The 13,557-nt window shown below is 32.2% G+C and overlaps 1 protein-coding gene across 1 annotated transcript in view; it reads right to left on the bottom strand.

The window, feature by feature from the left end:
• Ccser1 (coiled-coil serine rich protein 1) overlaps positions 1-13,557 on the bottom strand; it is a 1,248,518-nt gene that overhangs the window by 966,484 nt on the left and 268,477 nt on the right. Inside the window, 1 exon segment of the mRNA XM_047566362.1 lies at positions 82-202. Within this exon segment, the coding sequence (XP_047422318.1) occupies positions 82-202 (121 nt within the window).

Raw genomic sequence — 13,557 nt, forward strand, 5'->3', positions numbered from 1 at the left:
ATGATTGTTTCAGATCAAGGTTCTTCTGCTTGGTTACATAATTGACTTTGCAAGTCCTGAGAAATTAAATAAACAACTCACTGTTTGGAAGTCTCAGAAAATTTTGGTTCTTCTCTTTTCTTCATTTCTATTGCTGGTTCCATCGGAGTGAGAACTACAGCAGCACATGAAACTACAGAGTGGTATGAATCCTCCCTGCAAACTGTAGTTTTTAAAAAAAAAAATTGTGAATGTCAGCATTACGTATCAACTATTCGCCCTTACCCCTTTTCCCTTTTCTCTTTTAGTCAAATAAAACAAATATTTCAAATAAAACGTTAATTGTCATTGTTATCCTTAATTATCATTTTCCATGCTGTCTTTCCCCTCAATAGCTATATGACCTTGGGTAATGTTTCTTTAAGTCCACAATGAATGAAGTACTGCCAACATTTTAAAGTCCTTTAAACAAAAGTTTTCACCAAAGAATAGAAAGTGCACAAGTCATGTATATGTAGTTAAATGAATCTTCACAGCAACACACCTGTCTCAACAGCGCTGAGATCAACAACTCATGCATTGCCAGCCCGCTAAACCAGTCATCCCTTTCCAAACACCACTAAAGCTCCAAACTTAACCATCAGTATCACTAATATTACCACAAAGTAGTTGTTCCTATTTGTGACCATTATACAAATGGGATCATAAATCAACATGTATTCTTACATGGGTGACATTATATTCAATGTATGTTTATAAGATTTATTCATATATAGCAATAATTGGTTCATTCTAAAAGTTATGCAATTCCATGGATGAATATACCGCAAGTCTATTTATATTTTAAAGTTAATAGACATGAGTTATTTCAAAATTGGGGCTATTTCAAATGTCTATAAACATTCTTGTACTTTTTGGGTCAGTATGCAAACAGGTTTATACTGGAAAAACTCCTTACATCATAATTATTCTTAGGGTATGTTCACATGGATTATGTTTTGCATTAGAAGACAATGCCAATTTTCTGAACAAACTGTACTAATTTACAACACAAAAAGAGAGGGTTTGAATTTTTCCACATTTACAACAACACTTAGTTTTGTGACATTTTACCTATTAAAATTTTAATATTCTATGAATCATGTATTGGAATATAACAAATTCACACAAACTTAGCAGTTTAACAGCACTCATTTAATATCTTAAAGATCTGTAGGTAAGAAATATGGTTGACTCAACTGGTTTCTGTGCTTAGAGTCTTACTAGTCCAATGTCAGGGTTTGGGCAAGGCAGAGTACTCATGAAAAGTTATAGAATGAATCCACCTTCAAGCTCATACAGGTTGTAAGCAGAATTTGCTTCCTTCCTATAGCAGGAGACTTCACATTGCTAGTTGATAGGCAGGGACAGAGTCATATTTCAGAATTCTGCTTTCCAGAGCCATTAAGTGCATAGTGATATCACATTTTAACTTTAATTTGCATGTTACTGATAACTGATGAAATTGAATATACATATATTCAATCCTCATTTTACATGATTCTAATATACAAAAATTTCTGTTAAATGGTTTAGTTAAATAACACCAATTACCAAAAACATATGACTTGAATTTCAGCTAGCATGGTGTGTCAACTGTGTATAATTATATAAAGTACAATCTTCTCTGCTACCTCTTCAGTCCATAAATCACTATGTAAAAAACAGATACGCATCATGATCAGTGACACATGCATTGCTTCATTCAAAATCTGATGATTACTGGTCATATTGGTGTACGCTATTTACTTCAATCACAGACATTTAAGTGTGTGGCTGCATTATTTCCTTGCTTCTCAGTGTTAAATTAACATAGCATTTTATGAAAACAGATAACCTAAGGGAGGAATTTGACAATGAAAATTAAAATACAGCAGAGAAATGAAAACTGATAGACCTGGAAGTGATAAGAGAATTGAATAGAAAAGGCTGATATTCATTGATGTAAGTACTTATTTCAAGAACTAAATAGAAGGAACATAAATTCAATCCCTTATCAATGGAGAAAGAGGCAAATGAGAAAGATGAGAGTATCAGTTAATGAAAGAGAAGACAAAGTTATAATAGGGATGTACTGTTTTGGATCTGGCATGTCCTCCAAAGTCTTATGTGCTGCAGTCTTGATCCCCAGTGCAGCAATGTTCAGAGGTGGGGCCATTGAGAAGTCATGAGATAATGAAGGTTTTGACTTTCTCAATGGATTAATTAACTGAAGAATCCACAATTTGATGGCATTATTGGGAGGTGGTAGAAACTGTGAAGACTGGAATGTAATTGAAGGAGTAGGTCATAGGGGCATGTCCTGAAGGAGTATTATATCCCATTTCCAACCCACCCACTTTGTGCTCCCCAGCCACCATGAGGTGAGCAGCTTTGCTTGACATACCCTTCTGCCATGATGTTCCACCTCACCTCAGAAACAATGCAGTCAGTAGCATGGATTGAAACCTCTGAACTCTGGGCCAAAATAAATCTTCCCTCCTCTAAGATCAGTTTTCAAGTTTTTTGTCATATCCATAGAAAGCTGACTAACACAGGGAGATGCAGGTCATCCAGAGAGTATGGAGCCATGATCTCAAGGAAAAAGAAGTGTAAGAAATGAACCCTGTGCTCTTCAGTTTCCTCCTTCAAATACTTGCTGAATTATTCATTTGCTCAGGACTAAAATCTGATTTATACAATAGAAATCCAATAAAAACTAAGATGAATTTGAAACTATCTTCTGGTCACTCAAGAGACAGAAATTAATGACCAGTATGTGTCAAGCAGGAGGAGTCATAATTTCCTCTTTGTCTCCCTAAAGCAAATATGTGTTTTGTTTTGTTCTTTTAAATGTAATGTTCTCTACTTATTCTTTGCATGACCCTTGGAATAAACAATTCCACACAAGTTGGGAGTAGAAAACAATGTTATATTTCTAATTCTCACTATTGCCTTCATTCCTACTAGTGAAGAAACAGACTGAGAAGAATATTATCAATTCATTCCCCTGGGAAAACAATCATTTATTCATTAAATGTTTAGAACTATTGCCATGTACCAAGAAATAGTATTTTATTGTGGATAAGGAAGAAAAAAAAAATCCCTCCTTCCCCCAAGTTACCAATGAAGCTTTTATTTTGTGAGGAATACATCTCAAGTATTGGGGCAATAAACTCTGACAAGATTAGATGAAAGGTTTTATGTATATCTCTACAAGGTAAAATGAATCTATGTTATTTCAAAAAAGGAAAAGAGAAAAGTTGAGCAGGAGAAAATGCTGTTAGCTAAACAAGGAGGAATTGAAAAAAAAAACATGCTATACGCTTAAACAATGTACTTATAGTTTCACTATTTAACTTTTATGATAAAAATACTGAAAACTGAAACTGCATTCAAAAGTAGTTAAGTTAAAAAAAATAAGCAAATGATAGAATACAACCCTTTACTTGTTATGCGATGAAAGTGACAATTAATGGGCCTGTCGAAAAATGGTTTCTTGGGAGTGCCATGTAAATTACTAAGATTTCAAATTTTGGAGGAATTAAATTACATTCATGTTTTAATTTCTTCAAGTTTTATTTATCACAAAACACAAAAATTACTAAAATAAATAAAAGGACAATAAGTAATAGATAAATTAAAACTTCAAAAAATGAGTTAATGGTGCAATTTAAAGGACAAACAATTTTTTCAAAACAAAGAATATTTGTAGGCTGTCCTTTAAAAAAGAAAGAAAAAAAGTTTAAAAAGCCTTAGTAATATGTCACTGAGAGGAGACAATTTCTGAGGATCAATAAAGAAATGGATGGTTATGTAAAAACCATATAACCATATTCTAGCAAAATATATCCTTCAAACCCCATGTTCACATTTCAAAAAGAAATCAAAACCTTGCATTATAATGAAATGATGCAAACTACTTTGTACAGCAATTTGGTTAGCATCTAAGTCCCTAGGTATTACTTTTTATTTTGTCTTCCCACAAATGCATAATTTTTTGAAGAATGACAGATATTACTAAATAAAGGGAAAAACATTTAACATTAAAATAAATATTGATGATGAAAAGGAAAGTTTGTTAAAAAAAAAAAAAAAAGACCTCAGTAGTGGAGTTTAATTAAGCATGTGCTTTTTTGAGTAAATATTACAAAACTTTGTTACCATAAGGCAATTTACAAAAGAACACAAATGTCAGTGAAAAACAGGGAAACCTATATTGATAATATTTATTTGATATTCCTGATACAACATCTTACAAATCCCTATTTAAGAAAATGAAAAATTCAAATATTCCTGACACATGAAAAAGTATTGCTAGTTTCTTACATAATAAAATAAATGTAGATAAAATGATGGCTAGCATGGTGGTGCATGCCTATAATCCCAGCAACTTTGGAGGCTGAGGTAGAAGAACCCTAATTTCAAAGACAGCCTTAGAAACTTAGAAAGACTCTATCTCAAAAATTAAAACTAAATAAATAAAAAATAGAGATCTGGAGGTATAAGGCATGGGCAGAGCACCCCCTGGCCACACACACACAAAGACTCACTGTAGATAAAATAAGATTCCTATCTATGATCAATTATAAGTCTCTTACTTCCTCATTAGAAATGCAAGGAATATATTTTAAATACATTAGAACTTAATGTATTTTATTCACATTTGTAGGACTAAAGCAAACATTTTTAAATTTTTTATTTGTTCCTTTTAGTTATACATGACAATAGAATGTATTTTGACATATATGTACATGGAGTATAACTTCCCATTTTTGTGTTGTACATGATGTGGTTACATTGCTTCTATATTCATACATGAACATAGGAAAGTTATATCCAATACATTCAAAGTAGACAATTTTTTAAAAAAAAACTATAATAAATTAATATAGTTTGCTGAATATATTGATCTTTTTAAAAAAGGAATGTAAAATGTCTCTCCAGATTAAGAATACTGCTTATAAACTACACCATTTTAAAATAACCACAGTTCATTCCAAACCTTGTCTTTCAATAAAGTCTAATAATCTCAAATTATTGGACAAAGGTAGCTAAGGCTTCAAAACCTGAAATGTAGAAAAAGTATTGCTAAATCATTAACTTTGGTAGGAAAAGAAAAAATAAAACAAAACAAAAAACCACCAGGAGAGGGGAAAAAAAACAAGAAGGGAAAAAATAAAACTCATAGAAAAGCAGTAACTTAAAAATACATAAAATCAATACATAATATAAATTACTGACTTTTCAAAGGCTAAATACATTGGAAAATTATTTTTCAAAGAATAATTAAAGCATTAAAAATAACAGATGAGAAATGGGGCACAACTACATTAGCCATAGTTAAGTTGTAAACTGAATGCCAAATAAAATAACTAATATTATATTTGAAGTCATGTTACACTAAATAGTTAATGGCAGAAAATTTTTGGAAAATAACTTGCCAGAATAATTAGAAAATTAATGGCTAATTACTACATAAAACAAAAATAATAGTTTTCTAATAAATGCTAAAAAAATCTATATGACTTTCTATTACTAAAAGTAAATATACCAAAATTATAAGACATAAATCTCCTATTTGACAACAGGAGATTTTACTATCTTCTTTATTATTTTTATATTTCAAGATTTGCATTTTTGTCAAATTTATTTAAATATAAAATATGTTGTTTTCTTCATGATTTACTTTATAAATCAAAGAAAGCAAAAATAATAAAATGGCATTCTTATAGTAAATTGGAGAAAAGTAATAAAACCTTGATGGTTAGGTTTTGCATCCCTGTTTACTATTAATCTTGAAAGAAACATTCTGGAGAATACAGCAAGAGTGGGGAGTCATTTCATGTAAAAGCATATTCTTTGTCATGTAAGTTATATAACAAAGACTATTCTCATATTTAGAAATAATTTCTACTGTGTCATAATGTCTATAGATTTCTAATTGAGTGTCCAATAGAAGGTTTCATCATATTTGATATTTCCTGACTTATACAAATAGAAAAAAACGAAACAAATGTTGAGATACAGTCATTAAAACAAATGAGGTGAACAGATGTGTGGAATAAGGCCATTGGCCCCAAAATAGTGAACCTTCTTGAATTCCTTTAGGAAAACTGTTTTCTGATAACAGGTTAAATTTCATTTTCTGAGGGCCTCCCCGCAACACACACACACACAAAAAGAACACTTTTGCATAGGTATTGTAAGGGACTAATGTAGGTGATTACTCTAAAACTGTTAATGTGATGATATTCTTTTATTTAGACTAACCCTAAATGAATGAATTTGCATACTACCAGGGGCTTTTAACTTTTCAGCTAGGTGTCTAAAGTATAGTGGCATGCTTAGACACAGTTAAAATTGTAGGAATAATTCCTTGAGGTGATGACGACTTTTGTACTTTTCAAATTATCAAATTCAACTGGCTCACTATTCAGATTGAACTCTTATGCCACCAAAAACAGCCTTTGTGAAAAACAGAGATTAAAATTTTTTAAAAATTCCAAATTTTAATTAATTCCTTATTTAATTTTACTTACAAAGCTAGTTCTATTAATGCACAGAGAGCTGCATTTAGTTCTAAACTTTAAAAATGTAAATTTATGGAACAGCAGGAATTATTACATTATGTAACTTATAAAACAGGAGCCAGTGTCAAGACATTGCACATTCAAGTAGATTTGCAACATCCACGGGTTGAAAAATCGATACATTTTTCACCATTACTTCCAACCACAAATGCAAATAACCATTAGAGGCACCAACCTACAAATTTATATGCTAAATTTGCTCTTCTGTGAAAAGAATTTGGGTTGTAAATGTATTGCATGAAGTGCACAAAATTCCATTCGAGCCTCTTTACTAGGGAACGTCACAGCAAGGCTGACTAAAAATTAAAAGTTCTCCTTTCTTTCTATACATTTGGGGCCCTTTTGCAAAGATTGGTGTCAATAATCAGAACAAGGACACATGCAGAAGTGCAGGAACTGCACCCTAGAGGAAGTCGAATGCAACAGCCATCAGCTAGTAAGGACAAAAAAAAAAAAAAGATTTAGACCTGAAACTGCATTTAATTATGAGATTATAAAATAAGGGTTAAAATCAAGGAAAAAACATTGAATAGTCACAAAAATTACTTAGCCTTAGATTGGATTCTAAACACTAGTCTTATTTATTTCTAGGTAGCTATAAATATCTGAACACCAATAGTGATCAGACCTTCTAGGGAACACTCAGTCAGAAATCTGCAAATCTTATAGAAGAATAAAAATCACTTCTGTATTTTTAACTGAGTAGTCTCATGTAATCTTTTATTATACCACAAAAAATATGCTATTACATGAAATGACTCCCCACTATTGCTGTATTCTCCACAATGTTTCTTTCAAGATTCATAAGAAAAGGAGATGCAAAATCTAAGCATTGATGTTTGACTCCTCTCCAGTTTGCTATAGTACAGCTATTTTATGTAATTGCTGGAATTCTTTTATTTATTTTTTCTAATTTTTATCTAATTCAACTTTAAAGCACTAAAAAAAGTACTTGATATATTTTATATTTTAACGAATTTCACAAATCTGCCAAAGATTTATTAGGAGAAGCATTTTTTCTGTTTCATGCAAAAGGAAAGCATTCAAATTATGGAAAGTGCCTGGAGTACAGTTAATTCATGTGTAGTATGTATTGGATACTTTTTTACATTTTGTTTGATTTATTTGTATTTGATACATTTAGTCAGAATGACAATCACCAGTATAGTTTACTACTAATGAGCAATTTGTAGTCTTAAAAGAAAAAAAAAGTCAACATGATAGTGTTCATTTTCCATATCCCTTTACAAATATCCAAGAGCCATATATTTAACACATAATTTAGAAACTTAACCAACAAAAGAATAACTCATTTCACAAACACTGAAGTAGTATTTCATGATGAACACATTCCTAACTAAGCATATGAAGTAATTGTATTGTTTTTACCTCAGAGAAATTCTATGACATAATGCTTTTATTCCCGTCGTCCACTGTTATGTTGCTACTCAACACAACTTGGGAGTAGCAAACCTGGAATTAATCAGTTTACCTATGGTCCCCAACCCACTGAGCATACCTCATTCCGAGTTTCATTTAAATATATCAGGAAGTCTGAAAGAATAGGGTAAATTAAATAGTTATCCTTTCAATTATTTCCATTCAGTAATATTTTTATATTTGAATTCTTTATCCTTGGAAAACTGTGTCAGCACATAATATAGCTTTGCCTCACTATAAAAATGTTGGGTGTTCCAAATTCTTCCTTCAGAATGACTTACAACTATTTTCCTATTGTTCCACTAGAGAATGAATGGCAAGTGTCAGGATAAAACTTGATATATTTATCAATGGCAAAGAAAGGCATTCCGTTTGGGAAAACACATATCTTCAAACTTATTTATAATTGGTTGCTATTATTTTTCTTACCCATAACTATTCTATGTACTTAAGGCCATTAGTGAATACAAATGAAAAAATACATGATTTTGTGGAACATAGATCTTTTGTATCAATTGAACAATTTGTCCATGTGTGTTACTTTCTTCAATTGATTCTTCAACAAAATAATTTGTCCCTGGACTGCAGATCAAATTCCTACAGACAGAAATATGGATTTTTTTAGTATTACAGATAGTACCCATCACCAGTCAGTGGTCATTTGGAAATTGTTGGCAAGTCTTCTGCTCAAATTGTTTATTTTGTGATGTGTATTTCAGCCTGATTCGACCATTTACTCTGATTCATGGGGAGCATACAATAACATTCATCCTCATCTTGGTTTCCAACATGCTTAACAGTAAGGATACAAATTTCTGTGTCAGGGCGCCTCTTTGTATGCATAATAAATAATCAAGCCCTACTGGAACAAATGTAAAGCAACGTGTAAGACTATAAGATTAATTCATCATGATATGTTAGACTCATATTTGACTGAATGTATGTATTACTCTCAAGTTGAAAATGTTTTCAATACCCTTTTAGTGCATATAGTGGAACAATTTCCTGTTAACTAATATGTTTAGAACAAATATCCAGGGATGAATTTTGCTTTTGAACCCATCGTCTATTGGAGTAAACTCTCAAATTGAATTTATCTTTCTTTTCTTTCTTTCATTTTTTTTATTGGCTAAAAGAAGGTATATTCATATTTAGACAAGCCTGGGTTCTGACCTTGACCCTGCTTTTTGTTATGTTATGTTATTTATTTATTTATTTATTTATTCATTTTTATTGTAAACAAATTGGGCAAAACTTGTTTCTCTGTACATGAAGTACAGGCATACCATTTGTGTAATCATACGTTTACATAGGGTAATGGTGTTTGATTCATTCTGTTATTTTTTCCTCCCCCTCACCCCTCCCACTCCTCTTTTCCCTCTATACAGTCCCACCTTCCTCCATTCTTGCCTCTCTCTCACCCCCTATTATGTATCATCATCTGCTTATCAGCGAGATCATTTGTCCTTTGGTTTTCTGAGATTGGCTTATCTCACTTAGCATGATATTCTCCAATTTCATCCATTTCCTGCAAATGCCATAATTTTATTATTCTTTATGGCTGAGTAATATTCCATTGTATAGATATACCACTGTTTCTTTATCCATTCATTGATTGAGGGGCATCTAGGTTGGTTCCACAATCTGGCTATTGTGAATTGAGCAGCAATGAACATTGATGTGGATGCATCACTGTAGTATGCTGATTTTAAGGCCTTTGGGTATAGGCCAAGGAGTGGGATAGCTGGATCAAATGGTGGTTCCATTCCAAGTTTTCTAAGGAATCTCCATACTGCTTTCCAGAGTGGCTGTACTAATTTGCAACCCCACCAGCAATGTATGAGTGTACCTTTTTCCCCACATCCTCGCCAACACCTATTGTTGCTTGTGTTTTTGATAATCACCATTCTAATTGGGGTGAGATGGAATCTTAGGGTAGTTTTGATTTGCATTTTTCTTATTACTAGAGATGTTCAACATTTTTTCATATATCTGTTGATTGCTTATAGATCTTCTTCTGTGAAGTGTCTGTTCATTTCCTTAGCCCATTTGTTGACTGGGTTATTTGTATTCTTGGTGTAGAGTTTTTTGAGTTCTTTATAGATTCTGGAAATTAGTGCTCTATCTGAAGTATGAGTGGCAAAGATTTTCTCCCACTCTTTAGCTCTCTCTTCATATTGCTGATAGTTTCCTTTGCTGAGACAAAGAGTTTTAGTTTTAATCTATCCCAGATTCTTGCTTTTATTTCTTATGCTATGGGAGTCATGTTAAGGAAATCTGATCCTAAGCCAACATGTTGAAGATTTGGACCTACTTTTTCTTCTATAAGATGCAGGGTCTCTGGTCTAATTCCATAGAAAGCATAACCAACAGGATAGAACACCTGGAAGACAGAACCTCAGACATTGAAGACAAAATATCTTTCTTTTCAGTTTCCCCATCAGTAGAATATGAATTATATCTTCAAATTAGATTGCTGTGATGATTAAATGAATTAATGCATGTAAAGTGCTTACCATGCCAGGGAAATACAGCTTTTAAAGTGCTAGCAAATATTGTTTATAAGTGGTTTTGATGGGTTTTGATATACTAACTCAGCTAGGTTACAGACTCCAAATATCTAAACATTAATCTAGGTGGTTCCTGTGAAGGTATTTTCTATATATGACTGGAATTCATAATCAGTTCTTTTAGATAAGGGCGATCATTCTAGATAATCCAGGTAGGCCAAGTCAATCAGTTGAAAGGGATTAAAAGCATAGTTGAGGATTCCTGATGAATACAAAAATCCTACCCATGTGAAATTAAAAAAAAAAAAAAAAGTGCCCTCTTATATTTCCTGCTGGTTTCATTTCTCTGGTTGATAAATACACCCATCAATAATGACATTTTCTTCTTAAAGACTCTTGTCTTGTTGAACCTCTAAATAGTTCCTTTGAATTAACACCCTTAATTCTGTGTTTATACAGAGGATCTCAATGAAATATTATTTCAAAATTCAAAGATAAATTTAAAAATAAGTAGATAAGATACAAGTCCTTGTATCAGGAGTACAAATAACACTGAGCAAAAACTGGCACACCTATTCATTTCATTGTGTCATTCATTGAGTCATACAATATCCAAGTAATGTTATACTGGACTGATAAAGATGAATCACAAAATATTTTCCTTGCAGTAAATTAAGAAGTAGCAGAGGGTAATACCAAGTGGAAAGCACAACTGTAGAAGCCAACCAACTAACTTAACAAGTAGAATGGAAGGGTTGCTGCTGTCTTGTTCCTTCCTGACTGCTTAGCGCAGTGTCAGGCACACAGCCGTCACTCAATAACATATGCAAAATGAGTGAGACCAATGAAAGATGAAGTGAGACATTAGGAAGAATAAAAGATGCTAGCCAAGCATAATGTGGCAAAAGGAAATGGGATATGAGAAAATGTAATGTATTTTGAGAAGCACAAATAATTCAGTTTGGCTGGGACCTAGACAAGACATGCAAAGTTGAAGAAGAGAGGGCTGGAAATAAAGGTTATTGCCAATACCTTCAGGGCCTTCTTAGCAACTTTAGAACATAGATATTTGATCCTGAAGTTATTAGAGACCATTATCAATTATTAAACAAAGAGGCAACATGATCAGCTTCATGTTTTCTACAAATAGCCTGGGCAATGTGTAAGTACAGCAACATGACCAGCAAGGTCAATGACAGCACTATAAAGTAATACAAGAGACAAGCAGAGAGGGCTTGTATTGCTGGAAGTATCACTGAAATAGAAAGAAGGAAGAGACAAATGCAGAGTATTGTTTGAACACTTCTATTTCAAACAGAGTCACAGTTTCTCCTTCTTTCTTTCATTACAGTGAAATAGAATTATCAGTATTTTACAAAAACAAAATGGAAAAGAAGGTGGATAAAAACTGGCAAAAGAAGGAAGCAGAGACCTTAAAATTAATGAGCCATAAATTTAAATTTTAAAAATATTCCGACAACCATATTGTTGAAGGATAATATAATCTTCAGAAGTTTGTTAAAATATGAAGGTGTTACATTGAAATTGTTAATAACCTAACATTAAGACTTATTAGAGAAAAATATATAGAAATGAACATGAAACTAATTATATCTTGGAAACTGGAACAAAACTATAAAGAGAAGTCAACATTAAATTTAAGCAGGCTTATCTCTTAAGACCCAAGTTCTGGTACTTTTGTTGCTGTGTACCAAACAGTAACCTTTCATATTTTGTTACATTTTGGATAGTTGTCAGGTTTATAATAAAATTTGTTCCTTGAAACTCCATGTGTTTAACCCACTTAATTTCAAAGTTTCTTGCCACAGCTTTTGAATCATTCTTTTCACAAATATTTCATTGTGTAGTATTATCTAGAATAAAATTGAAATTTACCCCATGATAGAGAAATAGAAAAAGGGACTTGACATTTTTTAATATTGTTTAGATGTTGATAGATCTTTATTTTATTCATTTATTTATATGTGGTGCTGAGAATCAAACATACCACCTCATACATACTAGGCAAGCACTCTACCACTGAGCCACAACACCAACCCCCACCTTACTTTTTTAAAAGTTATCTAGATTATGATCATAACTCAAATACTTTAGGATAGGCAAAAACATTTCCTAGTAACTTCAAATGCAAGCTGAAATAGCCAATGACTTTCTTAAATATTTAAACTAAAAAAATCATTTTAAAAATCTCCTAACTGTAGTGAAAGCAATTTATGGATAAAGTGTATTTAAATTAGTATATAGAAATTATTAAACTATTATTTGATGGTTTTCATGGCCTAAATTGTGTCTACCCTAACATTCATATGTTGAAGTACTAATTCCAAGTACTTCGTAAATTGACTATATTTGGAGATAGAGTCTTTATTTTTTTTTTAACCTTTATTTTATTTATTTATTTTTATGTGGTGCTGACGATTAAACCCAGTGCCTCACACATGCTAGGCAAGCGCTCTACCAATGAGCTACAACTGTAGCCCGAGACAGGGTCTTTAAAGTGGTGATTTTAGGGGCTGGGGATATAGCTCAATTGGTAAAGTGCTTGCCTCATATGCACAAGGGTTCAATTCCCAGCACCACAAAAAAAAAAAAAAAAAAAAAGGTGATTTACCTTCAAAAAAGGTCATTAGGGTGTGTTTAATTCACTATGACTGATATCCTTATGAAATTGACACAGTCACACAGGGAAAGACCATGTGAAACATAGGGAAACCAGGTACAATTCTAGGAAAAAGACATCAGGAAAAAATCATTCCTGCCTATACTGGGAACTCAAACATTTGGCTTCAGAACAGTGAGATAATTAATTTCTGTTGTTTAAACCATCAAGTCTGTAGTACCTTGTTATGGTAGTCCTACAAACTAATAAAATGCACATTTTTAGGAAAAGAACTAAATACTTGCCTTTACTAATTTTAATAATAAATATAAAAGAACATAGAATTTCAGTCCAAATTCCCACCTAATGACTGAATTTGTATTCCTCCTACTACTAT

The sequence above is a fragment of the Sciurus carolinensis genome, chromosome 10 (genome assembly GCF_902686445.1).
Source record: "Sciurus carolinensis chromosome 10, mSciCar1.2, whole genome shotgun sequence".
Classification (NCBI taxonomy): Eukaryota; Metazoa; Chordata; class Mammalia; order Rodentia; family Sciuridae; genus Sciurus; species Sciurus carolinensis.